Genomic DNA, 27,971 nt, shown 5'->3' on the forward strand with positions numbered 1-27,971 from the left:
AAAGATGAAACAATGTCCAACTCTAAAAAAAATAGCATCAGGTAGTTAAAAAAAACTAAAAGAAAATTACGTGCATAATTTTTGTCTTTTGAATTTATGTCTGTTGGAAATAAAAATGACACTTGGTGTACACTGTAAAAATGTATTTGGTTTATGGATGTGAAAACATTCTGAGGAATGATAGTAGTGTTCAAGAAATAGACTGGGGAGTGGAACGAGATGGAGGGAGATGAGGCTGGAGACAGAACAGTTGAGTCTAATACAGTAATCTTGGTGGGAAGTGATAATGGCTTGAACTGAAGTAATAGCAATAGGGACATAATAACTATTAAAAAAATAGAAACATGCAGATTTAGCCATTGATTATATGTGAGCAGTGAAGAGTGCGTGGGGATGTGGGAGGCTGACTCCATTTCTGAGCTAAATTTTTCCGGTCTACTAGAAGTTGTTTTCTTGGTAGATACCTGCTTTATCATGGACACAGATGTGCTTCAAGAAAAATCTGTTCTTTCAGTGACATCTTTTCCTCCGGGGAGAGCTTGCCCTTTCTGTGATTTCTTGCCTGAAAGCAGACATTTACCCTTTCAGTATTGCTGAGTAGGAAGGTTGTTTTTATCCAGACAGAGCAGTCTGGGTTACTCATAGAAAAAAGTTAAGAAGGGAGTATCCAGCTTTCCTAGTTGTATTAAGAAGCTCTGCAGTCTATCTTGGGACCCTCTCTCTGATCAGCGCGACCCATGATTGGGCTTTCTAACATTCCCATCATCTCTTCTTCTTGCTGTGAAGTTTATTCACTAATCAGGAACTATGCTCTCATCCTGTATGCTTGTGACTTTATGCATGGCTGCAACGAGTAGCAGACAATTTTCTAAAAGAAACACCCTAAGATTATTAGCAGAAGGGAGAAGACACCCTATGCAGGTCATACAACAATTGTGCCACTTTATTCTATATATTTATGTCTCTCTTGAGCTCAAGAAAGTTTTATTTTATATATTTAAATATATATCCACTTATATTTGTTACATCTATATTGTCTATCTTCCATATCCTTATACTATCTTTGATTTTTCCTCTATTTTTCCTTCATATTTTAGGAGAATTTCTCAAGCTTATGCTTGACATGAACTGATTTTCTACAGTGTCTATTTTGCTTTTTTCTGATTCCATTCATTTGTAATTCTGTTACCTATTTAGTTTTGAAATAGTTTTGTCTAAGGTTTATTATTCAGTTCTGATATCTGCAAATACTGATAACCTTATTTCTTCTTTTACAATTTTTATTTAATTTATTTTCATTTTACATTAGTTCAACCAAAAATCTTAGGACAAATTTTAAAGCATGCTCAGATGTTATCTTTATATATTACTGAATTTGCAGTAAGCATATTTAGGTTTCTCCTCTCAAACCTATATAGAATCTAGACAGTATTTCTTGAATGTAAGAGAAATAACAACATATAAATTGGATTATAAATCTAAAAAGGTTTTTTAGCCAACATCTGCTTTGAAGTGTTATCTAAATAGTTTCAAATAATACTGTAATGGCAGTATAGATGAGAAAATCTCTAGTCATTGTGAAATGTATTTTTTTTAATGTTCAGAAGAAAAGTGTTATGTGTATGACTCACTGTCACTTAAGTATGTTACATTGAAAGGTTGATAACATCCCTGCAAGGCCCCTTACTTACTTCTGTGTCATGTAGAAACTCATCCCATTGTGCTATGCTTGTGATAGATATTACAATAGTGGGGCTTATCATATTGAGCTCTCATCACCTCATGGGTTTAGTTTTTTTTTTAAATCCTCACTCGAGGGCATGGTTTCATTGATTTTAGAGAGAGAAGAAGGGGGAGAGAGAGAGAGAGAAACATTGGTCAGTTGCTTCCCATATGTGCCCCAACCAGGGATCGAACCTGATACCTAGGTATGTGCCCTGACTGGAAATCAAACCCTCAACCTTTTGGTGTATGGACAATGCTCCAACCAACTGACCCACCTGGCCAGGGCTCATGGGTATAGTTTTTACTTACCCTCACCTTACTGTGCAACTCTAACTCCTTTGCTGCAGTTCAGTGCTTACGTGCACGTGCATACTCCATGATTCAAGTCCTCTTTTTCTAAACAGTTAGTGTCCACCAGTTCCATCCTGACTATACATTATGTGTCTCCTCTCCTAAGTACTCCCACTAGTGATGACTATCTATCCTCACCCTTCCCTGGGGATCCTAGTTCTTTGAATCCTTTCCATTTAAACTCTGGACTGCTCTCAGGATGCTTCATTATAAATGAAATTCACAAGGGAACTTGGTATCATTTTTTTTCCTTGTCTTTTCTTTTAGAGGATGGTCTTGCTGGGTCAAAACATTGTGAGCTAATGGCATGGTCTCACAGTAAGTTTCTATTGGGCAGGTAGTATATATACTTCTTGCCACCTTCATGGGACCAGACACAGTGTTAGGCACTTAGAGATGCCCCAAATGATGGACTTTTTGATTATTCGATAAAATTGACTTCAAATATATACTATGGTCAAATTATAAAATATGTTCCTTCAGTTAATTTTTACAAGTTAAATGACTTGATAATATCTACAAAAGCGGAAATTAGAAATAGATTTTTATTTTATTATTTACTTAAACCAGCTTTATTTTTATTTTTTAAATTAAATTTATTGGGGTAACATTGGTTAATAAGATAGGTTTTAAGTGTACAGTTCAATGGTGCATAATCTGTATGTTGCATTGTGTGCCCACCACCCAAAGTCAAATCACCTTCCGTCACCATATATTTGGCCCACTTTACCTTTTACTACCCCCACCCCCTTCCCTCTGGTAACCACCATACTATTGTCTGTGTCTATGAAGTTCAGTTTTATATCCCACATATGAGTGAAATTATATGGTTCTTAGCTTTTTCTGACTGACTTAGTTCCCTTAGTATAATATTCTCAAGGTCCATTCATGTCACAAATGGCAGTATTTCATCTTTTCTTATGGCTGAGTAGTATTCCATAGTATATATGTACCACATCTTCTTTATCCAATCAATCATCTATTGAAGGACACTTTGGTTGTTTCCATGTCTTGGCCACGGTGAATACTGCAATGAACATAGAGGTGCATATATCTTTACAAATACATGTTTTCACATATTTTGGGTAGATACCTCCATACTGTTTTTCCATAGTGGCTATACCAGTGTTCATTCCCACCAGCAGTGAATTGAGGGCTCCCTTTTCTTGACAACCTCTCCAGCACTAGTTATTACTTGTCTTGTTGATAATAGTCATTCTAACAACTGTGAGGTGGTATCTCATTGTAGTTTTAATTTGCCTTTCCTAGTGAAGTTGAACATCTTTTCCATTTGTATCTTCCTGGGAGAGGTGTCTGTTCAGGTCCTCTGTCCATTTTTTAATTGGATTGTTTGGTGTCGAGTTGTATGAATTCTTTATATATTTTGGATATTAACCCTTTGTCAGAACTGTTTTTTGCAAATATCTTCTCCCATTCTGTTGGTTGCCTTTTGGTTTTGTTGGGGTTTCTTCTGCTGTGCAGAAGATTTTTAGTTTGATATAGCCCCATTCATTTATTTTTGACTTGATCTCCCTTGCCTTTGAGATCAAATTCATAAAATGTTCTCTACAACCAATGTTCATAAGTTTAGTACCTATGTTTTCTTCTATATAATTTATTGTTTCAGATCTTATATTTAGGTCTTTGATCCACTTTGAATTAATTTTTTGTACATGGGGACAAACTGTAGTATAGTATCATTTGCATGAAGAAAACCACATCTTTTGCATGTGGTTTTCCAATTTCCCCAGCACCATTTATTGAAGAGAATTTCATTTGTCCATTACATATTTTTGGCTCCTTTATCAAAAATTATGTCCCATGTACATGTGGTTTTATTTCTGGGATCTCAGTTCTGTTCCATTGGTCTGTGTGTTTGTTTTCATGCCAATACCATGCTGTTTTGATTATCATAGCTCTATAGTATAATTTGAAGTCAGGTGTGCTACCTTCAGTTTTGGGTTTTTTTCTGAGATTTGCTTTGGCTGTTTGGGGTCTTTTGTGGTCCCATACAAATCTGATGATTTTTTGGTTTTATTTCTTTTAAAAATGTCATTGAGATTTTTATGGGAATTGCATTAAATCTGTATATTGCTTTGGGTAATATGACCATTTAAACTATGTTGATTCTTTCAATCCATGAACATAGACTCTCTTTCCATTTCATTGTGTCTTTTTCAAACTCTTTTAATAAAGCTTTGTAGTTTTCAGTATATAGGTCCTTCACATCCTTTGTTAAGTTTATTTCTAGGTATTTTATTCTTTTTGTTGCAATTGCAAAAGGAATTGTTTTTTTCATTTTTTTCTGAAGTTTTATTGTTAGTATACAGGAAGGCAGTGCAATTTTGTACATTGATTTTGTATCCTGCAACTTTACTGTATTTGTTTATTGTTTCTAATAGTTTTTTGGTGGAGTCTTTAGGCTTTTTTACTTACAGAATCATGTCATCTGCAAAAAGTCACCCTTTTACTTCTTCATTCCCAATTTGGATGCCTTTTATTTCTTTCTCTTGCCTTATTGCTCTGGCTGGGACTTCCAGACTATGTTGAATAAGAGTGGTGAGAGTAGGCATCCTTGTTTTGTTTTTTATCTTAGAGGGAAAGCTTTCGTTTTTTCACCACTGAGTATGATATTAGCTGAGGGTTTGTCATATATGGCCTTTATTATGTTAAGGTACTTTCCTCCTGTACCTATCTTATTGAGTGTTTTAATCATATACGGATGTTATATTTTATATGCTTTTTCTGCATCTATTGATAAGATCATATGATTTTTATTCTTCATTTTGTTGATATGGTATAGTACATTGATCGATTTGTGTATGTTGAACCATCCTTATGCTCCTGGAATGAACCCCACTTGATTGTGATGTTGTTTTTTTAATGCATTGTTGTATTCAATTTGCTAGTATTTTGTTTAGGATTTTTAAAAAATATAGATATCTTTATTGATTTCAGAGAGAGGAAGGGAGAGGGAGATAGAAACATCAATAATGAGAGAATCGTTGATTGGCTGCCTCCTGCACGTCCCCCACTGGGAATCGAGCTCACAACCCGGGCATATGCCCTGACCGGGAATCAAACAGTGCTTGCCTGGATGATAGGTCGATGCTCAACCCCTAAGCCATGCCAGCTGGGCTTGTTTAGGATTTTTGGCTCTGTATTAATCAGAGATATTGGTCTGCAGTTTTCTTTTTTGGCGTTATCCTTGCCAGGTTTTGGTATCAGGGTTATGTTGGCCCCATAAAATGTGTTAGGAAGTATTGTTTCTTCCTCAGTTTTTTGGAAGAGTTTGAGAAGGATAGGTATCAGATCTTCTTTGAATGCTTGGTAGAATTCAGTAATGAAACTATCTGGTCCTGGGCTTTTATTTTTTGGGAGGTTTTTGATGGTTGTTTCAATTTCCTCACTGTTGATCCATCTATTTAGATTTTCCAAGTCTTCATGATTCAGTCTAGGAAAGTTATGTATTTCTAGGAACTTATACTTTTCTTCTAGGTTATTGAAGTTGGTGGCATATAGTCTTTCATAATATTCTAGTGTGATCCTTTGTATATCTGTGATGTCTGTGATATCTTCTCTTTCATTTCCGATTTGTTTATGAGTCTTTTCTCTTTTTTCCTTAGTGAGTCTAGCCAAGGTTTTGTCAATTTTATTAATCTTTTCAAAGCTCTTTGTTGTATTAATTTTTTGTATAGTCTTTTTGTTCTCTATTTTATTCAATTCTGCTCTAGTTTTTATTATTTCCTTTTTTCTTGCTGCCTTTGAGCTGCTTTTGTTCTTCTTTTTCTAGTTCTTTAAGATGTAGTGTTGGGTTGTTCACTTCGGATTTCTCTTGTTTCTTGAGATAGGCCTGTAATGATATAAACTTTCCTCTTATTACTGCTTTCACTGCATCCCAGAAGTTTTTTTATATCGTATTGTTATTCTCATTTGTTTCTCTATATTTTTGGCCTCACTGTTTATTTCTTCTTTAACCCAGTTATTTTTTAGTAGTATGTTGTTTAATCTCCACGTATTTGTGGGGGGGGTTTACTTCCTTTCTACAGTTGATTTCTAATTTCAAAGCATTGTGGTCAGAGAATATGCTTAGTATGATTTCAATCTTCTTAAATTTGTTAAGGCTAGGTTTGTGTCCCAAGATATGGTTTGTCCTTGTTCCATGTGCACTAGAAAAGAATGCATATTTTGGTGTTCTGAGATGAAAGGCTCTGTACATATCGATTATGTCCACTTGGTCTAATGTGTCACTTAAGGCCTATATTTCTTTTCTTTTTTAAAAAATACATTTTTATTGATTTTAGAGAGAGAGAAAGGGAGAGGGATAGAGAGATTTCTGAAACATTGATGTGAGAGACACACACATGGATTGGCTGCCTCCTGCACACCCCCTACTGAGGATCGAGCCCGCAACCTGGGCATGTGCCCCGACTAGAAATCGAACTGGTTTATGGTTTGACGCTCAACCACTGAGCCACACCGGCCAGAAGGCCGATATTTCTTTATTGATTTTCTGTTTGGATGATTGATCTAGAACTGTCAGTGAAGTTTTTAGGTTCCCTACTATGATTGTGTTTTTGTCATTTTATCCCTTTAGTTCTGTTAGTAGTTGCTTTATATATTTCAGTGCTCCCTGATTGGGTGCATATATATTGAGAAGTGTTATGTCTTCTTGAGGTAATGTCCCCTTTATCATTATAAAATATACATCTTTGTCTCTTGTTACCTTTGTTATCTTGAACTCTATTTTATCAGATATAAGTATGGCTACACCTGTTTTTCTATGTCTGTTATTTGCTTAGAGATTAATTTTTCACCCTTTCACTTTGAATCTATTTTTGTCTTTGCAGCTTAGATGTGTCTTTTGAAGGCAGCATATGGTTGGGTTTTGGTTTTGATCCAATATGCTACTCTTTACCTTTTTATTGGTGAATTAAGTCCATTTACATTTAGGGTAATTATTGATGTATGAGGATTTTCTGTAGCCGTTTTATCTTGTTTTCTGGTAGCTCTGTGCCTCCATTGGTTCTTTTCATTTATGTTTCTGTTTGGTGGTATTCCATACTTTTTTCCTCTTTCCTCTTTTTTTAAGTTATGTGTTTCAGTTTGGGGGGGTTTTGGGGTATGGTTACCATTAAGTTTATGAAAAAGAAATTTCATATATACAGTAGTCCTTTTTTTTAATGCATCTGATCTCTATCCTCCTTTGCAAATTGGGACCTCTATCCCTTCTCCTTTTATGTTACTGTTGTCACAAATTATTTGTTTCTGCTGTAAGTTTGTTAGGATCTTACTCATAGTGTTGTGAGTTTATATTCTTTGTATCAGGTAGAATAACCCCCTTGAGTATTTCCTACAATGGAGGTTTTCTGGTGATAAATTCCCTCAGCGTCTGTACATCTGGAAAAGTCTTTATTGCTCCTTCATATTTAAAGGATAACTTTGCTGGATCTATTATTCTTGGCTGGTAATTTCTCTTTCAGTAGTTTGAATATTTGCTTCCACTCTCTTCTGGCTTGTAGAGTTTCTGCTGAGAAGTCAAATGATATCCTAATAGGCTTTCCTTTATAGGCTATTTTCTTCTTTTCCCTGGCTGCCTTGATAATTCTTTCTTTGTCATTAATTTTTGACAGTTTTAATACAATGTGCCTTGGAGAAGGTCTTTTTGGATTGAGGTAATTAGGTGTTCTATTCCCTTCTTGGATTCAACAATCTAGCTCTTTACATAGGTTTGGGAAGTTCTCATCAACTATTTGAATAGGCTCTCAGTTCCATACTCTCTTGCTCTTTTTCTGATATGCTTATTTTTATTACATTGCTTTCTGATGGAGTCAGATAGTTCTTGTAGGGCTCTTTCCGTTTTTTTTTAATGCGCATGTCTCTCTTCTTCCCTCTGTGTTATTTCTAGATTTTTATCTTTGATATCACTAATTCTTTTCTCATCTGATCAGCTCTACTTCCTATGCTCACTAGTTCATTCTTAATCTCTTTTATTGAATTCCCCATCTCCAGAATTTCAATTTGGTTCTTTTTTAAAGCCTCTATCTCTTTGGTAAAGTACTCATTTTGTTTGTTTATTTGTTTTTGGATTTCATTAAACTGCCTCTCTGTTTTCTTGCAGCTCATTGAGTTTTTCAGAACTGCTATCTTGAATTCTCTGTCATTTAAATAACATATTTCTATGTCTTTGTTATTTTGTGGGGAATTTTCATTTTCGTTCTGAGATGCCTCATTACTTTGGTTACTTATGGTATTTGATGAATTCCTTCTCTGTGTAGGCATCTATGTATAAGTTTTCTAATAGATTGATATGAAGAAGTATTTCTATTGTTTTCCAGTAGGTGGCTCTGAATCACAAGTTTTTTAGCTCTCTTGCACTTCTCTTGGTTTTCAGATCTCCATGGGGTGATAGAAAATGGCCTGTGTTCCCTGGGAATGTGGGCGCCTCCCCTGTGATCCAGTTACCCAGGTCCCAGGGGACTAACCTTGCGGGGGGAACTCTTTGGGCAGTGGAGCTCCAAATCCGTGAAATCCCAGTGTTGTCTCCCATGGCCAGATGTTGTCAGCAGTGCAGCCTCACTGTGTGGGGGCTGGGTGAGCTGGGGGAACCTGGCCAACTTTTTTGTTGCTCTGCCCTGGCAATGGCAACCAGTGTACCTTCGCAGCATCCCCCCGGTACTTCCACCAGACCCTGGCATTAGTAGCAGAGTGTACCTTTCACTCAGGGAAAAAGTGTTTCTGTAGTACCAGTTCTCAGGTTTGCAGAAAATGTTTTCTGCATTCCCAAATGAAGGGTGAGGGGAGGGGAGCTCTTGGTGGTTAAGGGAAGGCAGCCAGGCTCCATGGCCAAACAACTGTGGCTGTACCACTGTGCTTTGTCCCTGCCCAGGTCACTGGGCTCAGCCACAGCTTGCACTGCCCACTCCTACAGGAATGCTGACTAAACCTTTCCTCCTCTGGGTTGAAGGGAGTGCCATACACAACCTGATTCCTCTTCTCTCTGTGCTAAGCCCCTCAATGAGATTCTGGCTGCAAGGCTGAGTCTGTGGCTCCTTTGAGTTCTACTCCTTTCTCGCCTCTCTGGTTCGCTCCCACTTGCCCACCTTTAAATGTTTCAATGCTCGGATCTCAGATGTGTTTGTGAGTTGAGCAGGGAATCCTTTGTTGAATTATAGCTGTTCAAATTGTTGAAACTTCAAGGGGAGAGACCAAGGGGATCTCTCACGCTGCCGTTCCTCTGATGTCACTGAGATAGGAAATAGAGCTTTAGATGTTTTCATATAAACTAGTCCCTTAGTCCAATGGCTGTATATTTAATTTTTAGTTTTTACAACATACATATCTGGGATTTATGCATGCTAATCATTCCTTCCTCATCTTTAACAGATTGCCAAAATTGAAAATGTCAATCATTTGTGTGATTTGAGAGTTTTAAACCTTGCCAGGAACCTTTTAAGTCATGTTGATAATCTTAATGGGCTGGATTCACTAACGGAACTTAACCTACGACACAATCAAATCACTTTTGTGGTGAGTATTAAAATGGAATCCATGTGTGATTCCTGGCCTTTCCTTTAGGGAAATGAAATAAATGTTATAGCATTGCTTTATGCAAAGTAAGCAGCTAAGGTAATTCTTTTTTATTCTGAATTTAAATTGTGGACATCATTAAGCTCTATATTTTTTTTGTTTGGGAAGTATTAAAATGTTTTCCATTTTAAAAGATAAATATAAAGTTGAAAACAGAATAGAAATATTATCAGTAAGTGAATCATCTAGTGTAAATGTATACTGAATCCTTTCCTGTTTTGTCATGTGTATAGAATTAATAAGAAAGAAGTTTATTAATGATTGAATGTTGATGAATTGTTCCACCAAGAGGGAAGAACTGAGGAGGTTTAGGGCTCTGAAGACCTACATAAGCATCATATTCTTTGCAATTTTTAAATAGGCATCAGAGGTCTAGTTCTGGTCTTAGCTTCATCTCTTATTACCTGTGTGACCTTGGGTAAATCACTTTAACTGTGTAAGCCTCAAGTTTATTTTTCTCTAAAATAAGGGCATTGGGCTAGATTTTTTTCTAGGGTCCTTTTTGTCTTTTTGATTCTGAAAAAAGACATAAAGATGGAAGAGAACTGGCATGTGAGCAGGAGGAAAAAGGTGAGCATTGTGGGGACAAAATTACAGACAGGTGAGTCTGGAACCCTGAAAATGCTCTTTGTCAGGTTTATAGTTTTACTCAAATTCATCAATTAAAAACAGCTAACCCTCAGGTATTTTCTATTGGGAATATGTAAAGAGCATTAGAAATATGGATTTCAGCTATATGATATGTATAGGCCAAACAGACTTCTAATGATTAATAAAAACATTATTTGTTCTTTTAACAACTTTCCTTTGTTTACATGCAATAGAAAAACTATGTTAGGCTCTCTCTGGATATCATTTAAGCACTTTCAAAGGCACAATCTAACTCAACTGTTTCAAGACATTGAGTTCCTTTGTAAAGAATTAAGTGTACCATAAGTGATACAGCTGAAAAGGCTGGGGGATAGATGATGGATTATCTCTAGGCCTCATTGTACAGACTGATTTCATTTTTAAGTTTTCACAGAAGATTAGAGCCATGTAATGCTCATATCTTCTTGGGATAATTTCAGAATCTTCTCCAAGACATGGATTTATTCCAGTGTCTCTAAATTCTGTCAGGTCCTCCCCAGACTGGATTTAAATACTGGAAATGGCTTATCTTAAAAGACAAACAGATTGAGTTTATCTGTTACACTGCTTAGTCTACTCTAGGAACCGTTCAGGCTGGACAGTTCCTCAGTTAATCTGTCGTCAGGACGTTGGATATGGTAAGAATCCAAAAAATTTTGGTAGAGTAGGGTACAGAAATCGATAGGCCCTGGCATATTCTGGTCTATATTTTGTCTTTCTCTTGGAAGTTGCATTATGCATATCCTAGATATTGCTTACTGAGTTTCTCATTTAGTATTATGTCTAATCATTGCTGTTATAGCCTAGGCAGCAGTAAACATCTTAGGGAAAAGGAAATTATATTAATTTCTAAAAGTTTAAAACATTACACATATGGTATCATTGTCAGGATAATAAATATCATGCATATTAATTTATAGGAAATTGTGAGTATACATATAAAGATAAATGAGAAACTTTATCCAACTCTTGTGTTTTTCTTTTTGAAAGCATTATTTTTCTAGAAGCAAATCTAAGGATTCCTTGTTTTTTTTTTGTTGTTGTTTATTTATTTGTTTGTTTTTTATTATCTCTCTTTTCTTCAGCGTAATGTCTCTCCCTAGAATGATCACTAGATTTGTGTAAGTTGTTGAATTCCACACTCTGGCAGACTTCCCTTTTGAATGAGTAAAAGGGAAAAGGCAGAATTACTCTGTAATTGCCAAAATAAGAAAGACTATTTTGGGGGTAGAAGGACTTTTGTATCTTTTGTGCCAGGTGAAACTGCCATTCCTTTTCCACCTCTGGTCCTACTATAGTAGTTATTAACCATCTCTGTAGATAAAACACTCACATTCTCCATCTTTCCTTGACAAATACTCTTTGTTTAGAGAACAGATCCTGAGTCTCCAACTACGGGTTTCCTCAGCCAGCTGCTCTGTACGTGGCTGTGTGTGTATGGCCGGGGTTGGGTGGGTGGGCTGTGCGGGTTTGTTGGTGGTCCGGGAATAGCTGTTGAGTGCACAGACTTTAATTACACACCCACTAGATTAGCCGCAGCCGCCCACAGGCTGCACGTGCGCTCAGTGTACTGGCCCCGAGCGTGGAGCAGGGTGGCTCTGTCAGGAAGCGTCGCTGCCTTCGCAGCGCGGCACCTCGCTTTCGCGTTCTGAGCTGCAGTTTTCTCTATTCAGGGTCATCACCAATATTATCCTATATGCTTTTCAGCTCCCTGAAATTCATCAAATGTTGATCTGTTAATGATAACTCTCTTGTTTTTTATCATTTCCATGGATTTACTCATTTTGTGGTTTTTTGCTTCACCCATTGAATCTTGGGAAGGACATGAAACGAATGCATAGTATTAATATTGTACATCTCTCAATTGATGTGTGTCTAGTTTAATGATTTTTTGCTTTTCTCCATAGGTAACTTTTTTGTTGTTGTTAATTCTCACCCGAGGATGTTTCTTCCACTGATTTTTTTTTAAATAGAGTGGAAGGGCGGGAGGATGCAGCGAAGGAGGGAGGGAGGAGGAGAAGGAGGGGAAGAGAGAGAGAAACACTGAACCTGCAACCCAGGTATGTGCCCTGGACCAGGAATCAAGCCCACAGCCCTTAGGCACGAGGGTCGACACTGACCACCGAGCCACATCAGCCAGGGCATTTTGTTTCGTTTTGTTTAGATTTCTTCCCAGATATCTTATACTTTTTTGTTGTTGTAAATTTTTTTTGGTCAGAAATGGATTTCCTACTGTTACTAGTATATGGAACCACAGTTGATTTTGGTTCATTGATCTTCTGTCTAGCAACCTTGCTCTAACACTTAAAAATTCTAATAATATATCTGTAGATCATCTTAGGTTTTTTAAAATTTAGACAATTATAATTTTGTGTGTGTGTGCAAAAGATGATAGTTTTTCCCTAATCATTGTAGATTTTGTGTCTTCTTGTTTGACTGAACTTCCAGTTTGACTGAACTTCCAGTATAATGTTGGGTAAAGAAGTAAAAGTGCCTTATTTTTTATTTTAAAAGGAATGCATCACTAGCTATGCTTGCTAAATGCCATTTATCAGTCTGAAGAAATTATCCTCTATTTTTAGTTTGCTTAGGGTTTATATTATGAATGGTTGTTGGGTTTTATTAAATGATTTTTCTATGATTCTTAGATTGATCATATGGATTTCTCTTTGATAAATTAAATTTGAAAATTATAAGATTTTGTAATAATAAGTCATTCTAGCATTTTTAGTCATTATGTGTATTAGAGGCCCTGATACATTCCTGATTTTGTTTGCTAATATTCTATTTACAGTTTTTACATCTATGTTAATAAGTGAGATTGACCTGTAATTTCTTTTCTTTTTATTGCTCTTTTCTGGTATGAAGGTCATACTAGCTTTGTAAAATATATTGGTAGTGCTTCCCATTTTGATATTCTGTGAATCCCTATTTTGGTTTCCTATTTAGTATAAATCTCAATTTATATGAGATAAAGATCATCTTATTCCTTGAATATTTGATAGAACTTATCTGTTAAATAGTCTGGGTAGTTTTAAACTATTGAACTCAGTAATAATAGTGGGCATCAGTTTTGATATGTTATAGTTTTCTTTCATCTAAATTCACATTTTTCCTGGCTGCTCTATTTGTAGTCATGTCTCCCTTGTCACATCTAATAATGCTTATTTGCACTCTCTTTTTTTCTTGATCAATATTACCTGAGGGTTGTTTATTTTACTAGTAGTTTCAAAGAACCAGCTTTTGGCTTTATTAAACCTCCCTCATAGCTTTTGAAGAATATTACTTTGTGGATTTTTGATGTTATCTCTTATTTCCTTTCTAAAGTTTAAAACTTGTGTTGGATATTTGATACACTAGTTTTCAGTCTTTTTTTATTTTCTGTTATGAGCTCTTAAGGCTATAAATTTCCCTCTAAGAACCAGTATTGTTTCTTCCCCCAAGTTTTGAAATTTAGCATTTTTATTATCATTTAGTTCTAAATACTTTCTGAGTTACAGTATGATTTCTTCTTTGATCCATGTGCTATTAAGAAATATTTAAAATTTTTAATATGGATTTTTTTGTTATTCTGTTCTAATTTATTGCATTGTGGCCAGTGAATGTGGATTATATGTAATTGGTTCTTTGACATTTGTTGAGATTTGCTTTATTGCCTTGTTAATAGTTATAGTCAATATTTAGTATCAATATATTTGCCTAGTATCTGTTCAGTATTTGAAGCTATGTTTTTAGGTGTACGTAAATTTAAAATTGGTGCATCTTCCTGGTAAATTGTTCCTTTCCTCATTATATATTAAATATCTTTATTACTCCTTCATTGAGCAAGAATTTTATGAGCATGAACCATATACTAGACACTGTTCTAGGTATATAGTATATGTATCAGGAAGCTAATAATACTTCTTGCCTCAATATTTATTTAGTATAATGTTAATACCAGCTTTCTTTTGGTTGTTTTTTTCCCTAGTATATCTTTTTTATTCCTTAATCTTTTTAAATTTAAAATTTTGAAATAATTTCAGAAAATGTTGCAATAATGGCATAAATAATTCCCAGTACCTGTTACTCAGATTTCTTAAATGATAACATTTTCATACATTTGCTTTACCCTCTCTCCTGATCATTCTCTCTCGCTTCATTTCTCTTTATATCTACCAGTTCTCTCTGTTTCTCTATTTTTTTTGAGAGCCATTTAAGAGTAAGTTGTAGACATAATGCCCCTTTGTCTTCACATACTTCAGTGTGTATTTTCTAAAATCAAGGAATTTTCCTGTGTAGTCACATTACAGTGATGAAGACCAGGAAACTAACCTTGATGTGATACTATTATCTAATCTATACATCCCATTCAGATTTTCCCAGTTGTCTCAATTAGTGTCTGTCCTTTAAAGCAAAAGAAAACCCAAGATCATGCATTACATTCAATTATGCCTCCCTAGTCTGCTTCAGTCTGGAAGTGTACCTGAGTTTTTCTTTGTATTTTACCATATGCACATTCTTTAAAAGATTTTTTTTTTTTTTTGCTTTTATTAAGTCTTTAATTTTTTAGAGAAGTTTTAGGTTCATAGCAAAATCTATTGCAAGGCACAGAAATTTTCCAAATATTTGAAGACTATTAGTTTATTATTTTGTAGTATATCCCTCAATTTTGGCTTGTCTAATGGTGTTTCCCCATGATTAGATTCAGGTTATATACTTTTGGCAGGAATATCAGCAGAAGTGATTCTGAGTTCTTCTCAGTGCATCATAGTAAGTTCTTTAACTCTCAACCTTTTCCTTATAAAGAATGCACAACTTTTTTTTTTTTTTTTAAATCAAGGTAACATTAATTAAGACATGTAAATTTTAGGTGTGCAACATTATAATTTGATATCTGTATACTCTATAATAAACGGTCACCACCAAAAGTCTAGTTTCCATTTGTCATCACATATTTGACCCCCTTTACCCATTTCCTCCTTCTTCCCCTCCCTTTCCCTCTGGTAACCACCAAGTTGTTGTCTGTATCTATGAGTTTGTTTTGTTTTGTTTGTTCATTTGTCACTTTTTTTGTTTCATATTCCATATTTGAGTAAAATCGTATGGTTTTTTATCCTTTCCATATGACTTATTTTACTTAGCGTAGTACCTCAAGATCCATGCATGTTGCTGCAAATGGCAATATTTCATCTTTTTTTTATGGCTGAGTAGCATTTGACAAGAAAAAGAAATAAAAAGCATCCAGATTGGAAAGGAAGAAGTAAAACTGTCAGTATTTGTGGATGACATGGTTTTTATATAGAAAAAACCATAAAGATTCCACAAAAAAACTGTTAGAAATAATAATAGCACAGTAAAGTTGTAAGATACAAAATCAGTATACAAAAATCTGTTGCATTTCTATGTACTAAGAACAAACTATCACAAAGAGAAATGAAGTGAACAATCCCACTTACAATTACAACAAAAAAAATACCCAGTAATAAACGTAACAAAGGAGATGAAAGACCTGTACACTGAGAACTACAAGATACTGTTGAAAGAAAAGCTGAAGACATGACTCCTTTTTAACTTACAATCTGAGAATATGTCTTTTAACCAGAGACTTTAGTCTATTTTATTAACTGTGATTACTGATCTGTTTAGATTTATTACTTCAATGTTTCTCATGCTTTCTCTTCATCCTGCTTTTCTTCTTCTTTTCCTCTTGTGCCTTATTTCAGGTTGATGGTGTTTTCTCTGTTCTTTCTTATTCACTTTAATGGTTATTCTTAACATTTTGAAATATACCCTTGACTTAAGTTATACAAGTTAATATACCTCCATACCTTTTTTTCAAATAAGGACCTTAGAATCACTTAATCTAATAACCCCACTCCATTTTACATGTTTTTGTTGCCTAGTATTTCTTTGGAATCTTTTTACTCTCAAAATTAGATTTCAATTGCTGCTATTTTCAGTCAATGCTTATTTGGATTCACCCACATGTGCTTACCACTTCTCCCAAAATATATAATTTAGATGACTCTGATGGTAGTAAACTCTCTTAGTTTTTGTCCAGTAATGCATTTATTTTTCTTTTATTCATGGCTGATGGTTTGACTTGGATGACAGTAAATTTTCTCCCAGGTACTTGAAGTTCTTATTCCATTGTCTTTGACCTTCTATTGTTGTAATAAAACTCTACTATCAGTTTTTGTAGGTGGTCTTCTTTTTCTTTCTCTGGTTGCTTTTAAAAGTATAGGATTTCTTTTTTAATTCTTTCAGACTAGCTATGATGTGTATAGATGTGGAACTACCACATTTTACCAATGTAAGACACATATTTCCGTATTTCAATAACTCTGAAATCTGGATGTCTTATAGAGTATGGCATCTTAAAATCACTAATGGATAGGCTACAGCAATTTCAGTGCCTAAATATATGTGAACTTGGTTATAACTGTTTATACTATTGTCATTTCAATTGTTGGTACAACATGGTTTGAATTTAATCACTGTTCAAAATATATTTTAAAAGATTACATCATGATTTGGCATTGAAATGAAATGTTACTCTATTCAAAAAGACATGGAACTGGAACAGCAAAGATACAAGTTTAATATTAGTAAACATTTTTTATTTGAGGAATGACTGCAATTTCACATTATCTTGCTAATTAATAATCAAATACTTTAAAAGGAAAATAATCATGTTTGGCCAGGCTGTGTTACATTCTGTTACTGAGATAGGCTCAGAGAAGTTGCTTATCACATGCTAAGCAATGCAACTGAAGGCAGGAGAAATTGAGCAAACTCCTTGGAACAGATGAAAGAAATTTCAAAGTAACAGGAGGCTGTCTGAATAATTCATGGTGTTGTCTTAGCATATTCAAGCTGCTATAACAAAATACCATAGACTGGGCAGTTGATAAACAACAGAAGTTTACTTTTCACAGTTCTGGAGTCTAGGAAGTCCAAGATCAAGGTGCTAGCATTGTTGCATTCTGGTAAGAGCCCTCTTCCTGGTCTATAGCTTGTGCCTTTTCACTTTCTTCACAGTGGAAGAGGCTAGAGGTCTCTGCAGGGTCTTTTTCATAAGGCGCTAATCGCATTCATGAGGCTCCACCCTCATGACTTAAGCACCTCTTGAAGTCCCTGCCTCCAAATACCATCATCTTTGGGGGTTAGGACTTTAACATATGAATTTGGGGAGACATAACCATTCAGACCATAGCATTGATATTTCTTTAGCAATATCAAAACATACAGAATGGGGTCCGTAGCTTAGAAGAAAGTCCTGTAGGCAATAATAGAGCACACTGCTAGTGTATACTGACTGCATCACCATGTGTTTGATGGCAGGGAAGACGAGTGTGTGAACAGAGTGGACATTATTAGTTACATAGTGATTCAGAAGTTGGACTCTAAATGTGAAGACTTTTCCTTCATACTTTATTTAGGTATTACTTAGATACAGTAAAATGCACAAATCTTAACTGTACAGTTTATTTTTAAACTATATGTATAAAATATATGTATATTTTCATCTGACCACCACCCAGATCAAGACAGGAAACATTTCTATCAGTCCAGAAAGTTCTTGTATGCCTCTTTCCAGTCAATGTCTTTCCCTGCTCCAGAGGTTTCCTGACTTCTATTCTCATGGATTAATTGTGCTTGTTTTTGAACTTTTTACATATTCATATATATATATATATATGAACTTTTTATAATATATATAAAAGTATGTACTCTTTTGTCTACTCAATAAATATTTTGATATTTATCCATTTTCTTGTATGTATCAGTAGTTTTTTTAAAAAGCTAAATTGTATTTGTTGTCTAAATATAATACAATTTACTTTTTTATCCTACTGTTCACAGGCATCTTGGTTATTTCCAATTTTTGGCTCTTACAAGTTAAGCTGCTGTGAATATTCCAGTAGTATTTTATTTATATATATATATTTTTTGCTGGACATATACCTTCATTTCTCTTAGGTAAATACTTAAGAATGTCATTACTGAGCCATAAGGGATGGATGTCTAAATTTATTAGAAAATGCCGAACAGTTTTATGAAGTGATTATACCAAATTACATACCCACAAGCAATAAATGAGAGTTCTAATTGCTCTACATCCTTGCCAACTGTTGACACTGACAGTCTTTATAATTGTAGTGATTCTATGATTTGCATTGTGGTTGTGATTTACAGTTTCTTGATGGCTAATGATATTGAACATCTTTCAAGTACTTATTGGCCATTCTGACATACCCTTTTGTGAAGTATCAATGCAAGTCTTTTGCCCATTTAAAAAAATTCAGTTGTTTATCTTTTTATCATTGAGTTGTAGTAGATCTTTATTCCAGATTCGAATTCTTTGTTTGATAATTGTATTGAGTGTGCTTTCTGCATGGCTTGTCTTTTGGCTTTCTTAACAATGTTTTTGACATATCAAAGCTTTAAATTTTCATGAAGTACACTTTATTAATTTGTTTTCTTTTATCATTAGTGCCTTTTTGTCTTGTCTAAAAAGTCTTTGCCTATCCCAATATCACAATATGTTCTCCTCTGTTTTCTTCCAAATGTTTTGTAGTTTTACCTTTCACTTTAGGTTTGTGATCCATCTTTAAATTTTATGTACAGTGTAAGATAGAGGTCATGGTTCATTTTTTCCACATAGGGATATCTATTTGCTCTATCAACTTCTATTGAAAAGATCTTGCTTTCCTCATTGAAATGGATTGGTGTCCTTGTTGAAAATGAGTTATAATCAAATGAGACATTTTCTAGACCTTCTATTCTGTTCCATCTATTTGTCTACCATTATGCCAAAAATATACTAACTACTCTAGCCTTATAGTAAGTAGAGATATTTTGGGAGTTTATTTATTTAATGAATTTATTTTGCTTACTTTTTATGTATGCATAAGAATGATATTTGGTTAAAAACATATAATGAAGTAAATCTATAAGAACTCTTTCAGTAATAATGAAATAAAAATTCTAAGTGATAGGTTATTTTATTATTGGTTAATCATAAGTTTATTTTCACCAAGTGTTATATAAAATAATTGTAAGATGGTATCTTAGATTTTATTAAATATGGTAATTTTATTAGCACACCTAATATTTGTATTGCCTGATCTGCAGATTCATATTTTTCATTAATTATAGGAACATTCTGGGTCTTTTCTATTTTCAAATATTGCTTCCTCTTATTTTCTCTCTTTCTGCTTTTGAAATACCTATAAGACATAGTGTGGACCTTCTTGTTCTAGTCTTGGTTTCTTAAAATTTCCATCTTTCTCATTTTTCTGTGCTACATTTCTGCATATCTTTTTTTTTTTTTACTTCTTTAGTGCCTTCTTCCAGTTCACTAACTCTCTCCTCAGTCTTGTCTAATCTGATTTCTAGTTCATCCATTGAGTTTTTAGTAAAGACTATTATTTTTGTTTCTAGAAGTTCAGCTTGGATTTTTTCATAAATACCCAGATCACTTTATTTATAGTATTATATTTTCTCATGATTTGATTTAATTTCTATAATAATTTTATTATTTATTTATTTATTTATTTATTTATTTATTTATTTATTTATTTAATTTATTTTAAAATATAGCTTTGATTTCAGAGAGAGAAAGGGAGAGGGAGAGATAGAAACATCAATGATAAGAGAGTCATTGATCAGCTGCCTCCTGCACACCCCTTACTGGGAATGAGCCTGCAACCCTGGCATGTGCCCTGACTGAGAATCGAACCCCAGTCCCCTAGATCATGGGTCAATGTTCAGCCACTGAACCACGCTGGCCAGGTTGTTTCTATAATAATTTTAAACAAAAATAGTCCATAGTCTTTTTCAAGTGATTGCATTTCTTAATTTTTTGGCAGTTCTACATTTGCTTTCTGAAATTTCTGCTGACTCTTGCTCATGCCTTTCCCCCCTCCCCCCCCATAGGTTAGTAGTTTGGGATAGTAAGAATATTATTAAAGCCTGAGTTGAGTTTGTGTCTTTTCAGTGAGTTTTGCCAGGAGTGATAGGGGCATGAACGCTAGGGACCATTTCTTATAAGGAGTCTTGTTAGGCCATGCATGTGATATAAATTTGAACTAAAAATTCAAGTGAGGAAAGGTCTATGATTATGAAATTGAGGCTTTATCTCTTTTTCCTCATAGCTATTAAATCTAGCTCTCCTAGATTATAAAGACTAGAAGTCTCTATAGTCAGAGTATCAGTTCCTGTTATTAGTCTTATTTCCAGATCCCTTTTATTCTTTTCTTTGTGTGGAGATTACAACAGTGCATAGAAGAAAAGCAGACTTGAAGAGTAACTTGCAGCTAGATTGACTGATATTTATTGTCATGTAATGGGTAGTAAACAAATATAAAAAGCAGATATGCATATTAATGCCTTTGGGTAACAGAGCAAGATAATAGGCTTTTCTTCATTGGCATTTAAATATATGATTAGACCACTGAGGTGATGACTTCCACATATTATTCCTCATATAATATTTGTGTCACAAAGTGATGGCTGTAGTATTTTGGAATTAATTTAATAAACCTCTTTATAAAAATATTACTTTTTCCTTTGTTTTCAAGCTTATTCAATGCTTATTAATAAATATGCTTCCAGTTCTCAAAATTAAAATAATTACCCCTATGTACTTTTACTCTGACTTTTTGGTATGACAAAATAAATAACAAGATAGGAATGGCCGTGATTCTTATTATAGTCATCTTGCCCTGCGTGGCATATGCCAGAGCCGCTTTCCCCTTGCCTGCCTTCCTTATTCCTCTGCAGGAGGCTGCTCTAAAAATAGCCCCAGGAAAGATGTTACACACATGGGCAGATCGCTGAATCATTCAGTTCTTCTGTGAAGTTTAAGAATGTGGAAAACAGTGAGCAGAGTAGGACAAGCGTATTTATCAAATGGCAAGTTATTATGCTTTTGAAGAATACAGAATTATAATCCTCAGTAATCTTGTAGTAGTTTTATTTAAATCTATTTTAAATGGATTATATTTTTAAAATATATAAAATGGTTTTGAATCTTACTTCAAAAAAGTTTTGAATGTGATTCTCAGAATTGTGCTTTGTTAAATATAATAAACTTGAGACTATGAGCAAATGAATAATAAATGAGCTATAGATATTCTTCTATATGTAAATATTTTATCTCATTATATTTTCATCTTAAGTATGTTAACATTATTGTTTCTTTGCAATAGTTTTTCTACCTATGATATTGTTACCTCCAGAAAAGAACTGTTGAGAGGGTTTAATGCTTGACAATGAAATAAATATGCTGACTTTTTCTCAAAGTTATGAGAATTTTGCCTTTTTACATCATCTTTAACCCCCATCGCTCCTTTCCCCATCATTCCAAAATAATTAAACATTTTGGGTAAGCAGGTTGTTGAATGCTGATTCTCCCAAAATTGTAATGCTAGGAATTCATGACAAAGTATATTTCAGAATTGCTAGAAAAATTAAAAGTTCTAATTTTCTTTAAAAAAATGAAGTTTGGAACAACAAAAATGATTGTGTAATTATTTTGCTTTTTAAACTGCTGGAAAGACCGTTTATTAATGTGGTTATAAGGATATATAGTTGAATTCTGATATTGTGAATATTTTTCATAGCTCTATCAGGTCATGATAGTTATTGACTTTGAAAATTTGATAAAGACTTCTGCTAAAATTGTATTTTATAAGTGAAGATAAATATAAAACATTATAATTTAATCAAATAAACTTTAAAAAACCTTTCTCACAAATTATTACCTGATGTAATTTGATTTTATATTTTGATAGCAAAAAAATCTGTCTTGAAAGGTGTCTGTAATCTCTGAAGGTGGTAGGCTCAAAGAGACAGATGTACTTTTTTTTTAAAGGTGGAATTCCAGACTACTGCTTCTCAGTTTCTTCTAGTTAGATGTCAGCAAACAATACTTGTCCCTAGAAATATCTTAAGTAGATTCCAGGAAGAATTTGGGAGAAGAGATTCCCCAAGAGTACAGAGAGGGCTTTCAATTAGGTTGTGACTCCATACTTCTAGAGAGCAGATAGGAAGCAAACTACCATTTCCTTTGGAAAACAGGGCCCTGGAATAAAATGAGCCCTACTACCACTAATCTATCACTCCTCCTCCACCCCATTCCCCTCTCATTTCTGGGAATATCAGAGAAAGAGGTAGCTGGTAGAGCTAATTCAAGAAGTTTGCCAACATGTAGAACTTATTACCCACTGAGGGGCCTTTGGCTGTCTTCCTGTTTTATGCAGACTTATTCCTTGACCATGGTTGATAAACTCTAAAAATTACTAACTCACAGCTATGGAACAGGGTTTTCAGGGGTGGGCCTGAGAATGGTAATGCCAAATGAATGGTGTACGTAGCTGGTGATTTGGTCACTGTAATTATGTTAGTTTTACACTTTTTAGGGTCTAAGGGGTTGAGAGAAGGTTGGAGAATGGTACACAAGGGAAGCTACGTGGGAGAGTGTCTTAAGCCAGATTCACTTCTCCTCTGCTCTCTCAAAAATCAATGAGATGTGACTCTACCACAATTCTGTCACATATATATATTACAACAAGCTTTTAAAAGTAAATAGATGAACCATATTTTGGAAAGCTGGGCTTGTCTGTCATTTTAATGCACTTGCCTAAATTCTTACTGGGGTCTTGGAAATGGTAGTTTTAAAGGGAGGAAGAACAGGAGGGAGGAGGAAAGATGATGACTTAATAGAAACAATAAGTCAAGTTTTGATTTGGGTTTAAATATTGGTCACAATAATATGCAAAATGTATATATTTATATTAGCATTATTCAAACATATAACTAGGAATTATTGTAATTATATTGCCCTTAAAAATAATAAACATTTTATGTGAGAAATGCCAGTGTAGTGTTTTAAAGAGCAAAGTACTGGAAGTCAGGATAAATGGAATCTTGTGCCATCTCAGCCTCTAGGATGGTATGTAATCCTGGGTCACCTTCCCACCCCACTCCCACCCTGCCTCTGCAACAGCCTCAGCGGTTTACTTTTCCGTATGTGAATAACGAGATTGCAGATTAGGTAACTACTAAGCTTTCTCTTAAGATTCTGTCACTCCACTGTGTCATATTTTCAGAAGGTTTGTGTCTTTTCACTTAATGAAGTTAGTAACTTTGTGTTTATTTTGTGATTTTTAAAATCATTTGGGCCCTGGCCAGTGTGGCTTGGTTGATTGAGCACTGTCCCATGCACCAAAAGGTTACTGGTTTGAGTCCTAGTCAGAGCACTTGCCTGGGCTGCGGGCTTGATCCCCAGTATGGGGCGTGCAGGAGGCAGACGATCCAAATTCTGCTCTTACATCAATCTTTCTCCCTCTCCCTTCCTCTCTCTCTAAAAATCAATAAAAATATTTTAAAAATAATTTGGGTCAAAGATTTTAACATTTGCTGAGTGTAACTACATTTAAACGGCAGACGTTTGCTTTTGGATGCTGTACCTAAACAGAACAGGGTAGTAGATTTCCAATTACAAGAACCTACCGTTCTTGCTTAGGATGGAAATTGCCCTTATGGTGCCCTTCAGTGACGCTCACTATGATCTGCATTTAGTTTTATGGGAGAATTGTTTGTGTTTTGGTTCATTTGTAACTGAGTGGTATATTTCCAAGGGTTTGAGAACAGTGAGGTAAATTGCTTTGAAATTTTCAGTACTGTTTGGAAAGCTAATAGCATAAATTTAAAATTTAAAGCATTTGAACGGCTTCCTTTTGAAAACGATTTCTAACAAATGTTTGATCATACCACATTTGTGCTATGGTTCAAATGCTGAAGAAGCATTTTGGCTTCTTTCCCAAAAGCATGCTTAAAAAGGCTAGCAGCAGCATCTCTCCGTGTTCTCTTCAGTGCCTTTTACCTTGTGAGTGGTGCAGCTTGTTCTGCGGATGTGCTGAAACCCTCCCATTTAATCTGCAGTGGAGAAGAATGGAGCTCAGTGTCTAGTAGAAATCAGTGGTAGCAAGGTTGCAGAGAATAGAAATGACTCTGTATTTCAACAGCTGAGCAGGAAGAAATGTATAAGATTTCTTTTGCTTTCAGCTGATAAATTTTTGCTTTCTGTTTCCTTCTAGAGAGATGTGGATAATTTGCCCTGCCTCCAACGTCTGTTTCTCAGCTTCAACAATATATCTAAGTAAGTGGAAGCTACCAACTTGTCATTTACTAATAACTTGATTGTGTGGGTTGTAGTGCTTTAAATTAAGATTGTAAGTACCTTGGAGAATTTATTGAGATGTGAGATTTTAAATTGGAAAATGATAGGGCTGTCGATGACAAAGTCCTTTGTGGAAAAACAAAGCTCTGGTGTGTATCAGTGCCTGTCATACTAAAATGATGACATTTGTATAACATGTGCTTTTTATTTAATTATACTTTAGAGTTGCTCCCTTGTAAAATGGGGAAATTTCAACATATATTTCACTGTCCTTTGTTTGACACTTAACTGCACTAGTCAGTTGAATTAGAATTTTTTTCATAAATTACCTGCAATCTATATAGCCACTGAACAGTTTCGGTATAGCAGGCTATATTTATCAGACTCGTATTAATTAGGCCATAACTTCTAGCCTGGTATCCCTACTTAGAACCAATGCTACTAAGAGGCTGTATATTAATATATATGATGTATAAATTTTGCTCTCCAAAGATTTGAAGCATATCATCCTTTATATTGTGATAAAGTCTCATTCAGTGTTGTGGGAGATTTCAGAACCGGAGCTGAGACAAGCAGTCAGACTTTTCAATGAGAAAGGACCTCTTTTCCTTCTCTGATTCTTTCCTTCTCCTTCACCCTCACCACTAGGCTTCATAACTAATTAGTCCTAAATTCTTTAGTTTTACTTCAGGGCTGTTCTTTGAATCTGCTTTTATAGGATGGTAAGAATTAAGTGTAAAAGAGTTTAAAGCACATCACTTCCTGGCCTCTAGGCCTATACTTCTGATTATTAAAGACTAGTTTAGTTTTTGTGCCTTTTCTGTTTGCATCTTTTCCGTCCTCCATCAGACTTGTATTACCCATATTCCTGTGCTCTATCTCTAAAAGTTAGAGATTAAATCCAGATGGTGAACTTTACAAATAGCCCTTATTTCAAAGAAAATACCCTGAATCTCTCTTTTTTCTCTTCTGTGGAAAAAGCATTAAAGTTTTCTGGAAGACTTTTTTTTTTTTTTTTCAGTTTGTGTTGAATGCTCTTCCAGCTGCCTTTCTATCTTGTTGAGGAGGTAGGATTCATTTTTCATGGCAGTGTAAGAGACACTCAATTTTCTTTAGAGAATTTCTTCTACCTAAAGACTGTTAACTGTTTTGAGAGGATAGCTCCTCATTCTCACAATACATTGTTTCTGGTGTGTCACAGAGACATTAACTGGCATTGCAAACTCTTAGCGTCCCCAAACCTGTGGTGGAAATCATTACTATGCTTCTGTCTTGTTTATGGGGAGTGATTTAAAGAGAGATATAAATTTGGGGGTAGGGATTATGGCGTTCCCAGGTCCCCAGGGTACCTGAACTTCTGAACTCCCGATGTAACCCAGAACCAGCTCAAACTGGTCCTATCCTGTTTCTAGCAAGACGTGGAATCAAAGTATATGAGTAACACTTGTGAACACCACTCACGAGTAACACTTGTGCACCCTTAACTGCTACCCCCACGGAACGAAAGGACCGTAATACGACCAGATCCTGAACATTGGAACCCTTCCAGAAGTGAAAGGTCCGTTGTCCAGGAAGATCCAGTGCTGAAACCCCTTAATCCTGCCCCAAACACTGGATCCAGGAGACAGATTTTAGTTTTGCCTCCTATCTCCTTGTCAGTCCACTTGCAAATAAAAGCCTTGTCTTTTCTCAAAAGCTGGCACCATAGTATTGGCTTCTGTGTGCATCGGTTAAGGAGCCCTTGCTCAGCAACACTGGATCTGTAGGGAGTTGGTTTTAATTGCTTGTATTTAGGGAGGTTTTTTTCCCCAACCTGTAAAGGAGTTCCACCCACCCAGCAAAATAAAGATATGATTAATGGGATTAATATTTGTAACTTTCTTTGAGAAGCATGATTTTGCAAGAAATTGCGATAGAAGTGAGTCAACAATTTCAGGGCTTTCATTTTCTTCCTAATTGCATTCGCTGTGATTCTCCATGAGTTTAGCCCTTTACCTTCCTCTGCTGCTTCCAGCAGATCTACTTTCGAGGCTAAGTACATTTCTGCTCTGTTCCTGTTGATGCACGTGGTCCAGGAGATGGTGCAGAGAGTATAGTGAGGTTGAGGGGGGAGAATCAGAGAGTTCAAGCCTTGAAAACATTTCTGTGAACTTTACTCAGGACACAAATATCTCAGATAGCTGGGCCATTAGATGACCTGTGGTGATACCTATAGTATCTTTTCAGGGCCCAAGTACCCTGTTATAGTCCTGGCACAATAGACTTGCCTGGGTTTACAGTTCAGTGACCCTGAGGTAACGGGTCAAGAAGAGCAGAAACAGCACTGTAAAGCTGCAAGGCAGTACCTTTTAGGATTCCTGGGAAACTCTCAGATAGTATTTCACAAATGAAAATATCCAGCCATATACCCATTTTGGGGAAACAAAAAGTGTATCTAGGTTGTAACCAAGTTATTGGATTCTTAAGGGTCCATTTGCATAAAATATCAGGTAATAATAATTACTTAATAATTACCTTCCTGATGAAAATTCAGGAAGTTCCACAATGTGATGGCACCCTATTGAATTCAGAGAACTACAACATGGGCTGAATAGGTACCTATATTTAATAGTGAACTTGGTGGATAGAATACTTTTTGTATGTTTTCCTGCAGATATTAGAACAGTGCATTTAGTTCAACCAGTAGGCCTGCAAGATATATTTAGAGAATGAATGACAAATACTCATGTCTATGTATCTGAATAGAATCAGCGCTTCTGGTTAAATTATCCCTCAGAGCATGAGGAAGACAGAGACACAAATATGTAATTATAATTCATTGAGTTAAACTTAGTTGTGGTGATATGCAGGGATATTAGAAAATGTAAATCAGCGTGGAAGTGAAGGTAGATGGTACCTGCCCTGAGCTCTGAGTGCAGAGTAGGCCTTAGTAAGGTAAAGGGTTCTGGGACATTAAAGGCACAGGGCACGCCTGGGCAAAGGTGATGGCGAGGGCTCAGACTCTCTAGGTCTACTGTCTGGGGAACTGCAGTGAGATCCTTGCCCTCCCCCTCTTTACTTCCCCCCACACTACCACACCCCAGACTAACCCTGGGTACTTCCTCCAGTCCACAGAATGCTGGAGGGGCCTGCCAAAGTACGTTTTATGATGATCACCTTAAGAGAAATATTCTGTGGTTAATCAAGGGAATCACTTAAATTCCATTGTTCCTCTCTTCTGGGGTACTGTTTGTCTGGTTGATTCATTTTGTTTTTCTTGGCTCTTATGCTCATAATTTCCAAGTAGTGATTGTATTTTTTTCTAGTGGTTTGTTCTTATTTTATGAATGAGATAAAGTTTTCTTTGATTTCTAGAATTTACTTCTTTTCCTTGGAGTTAATACCTATATTTGTTCTCTAAACAAAAGAATGAAACAAAAATGCTCTTTCTTTCCATGATTTTTGGATGGTAGTTTATAAGTGAGAGTCTAGATGGAGCTGTTTTCTCAACATGAGTTTAAAA

General features: G+C 35.3%; 1 protein-coding gene across 12 annotated transcripts in view; it reads left to right on the top strand.

Moving 5' to 3' along the window:
- The window catches only part of LRRC49 (leucine rich repeat containing 49), a 147,930-nt gene that overhangs the window by 24,024 nt on the left and 95,935 nt on the right, over positions 1-27,971 (top strand). For 10 of the 12 annotated variants that reach the window (XM_081160755.1, XM_081160748.1, XM_081160753.1 and 7 more), the window contains 2 exons: positions 9,463-9,606; positions 24,387-24,448. In XM_081160755.1, the coding sequence (XP_081016881.1) occupies positions 9,463-9,606; positions 24,387-24,448 (206 nt within the window). The remainder of the gene's footprint in view (positions 1-9,462; positions 9,607-24,386; positions 24,449-27,971) is intronic. The other 2 variants (XM_081160752.1, XM_081160757.1) reach the window with 1 other exon arrangement.

This window comes from Miniopterus schreibersii (assembly GCF_964146895.1).
Source record: "Miniopterus schreibersii genome assembly, chromosome: 1".
Classification (NCBI taxonomy): domain Eukaryota; kingdom Metazoa; phylum Chordata; class Mammalia; order Chiroptera; family Miniopteridae; genus Miniopterus; species Miniopterus schreibersii.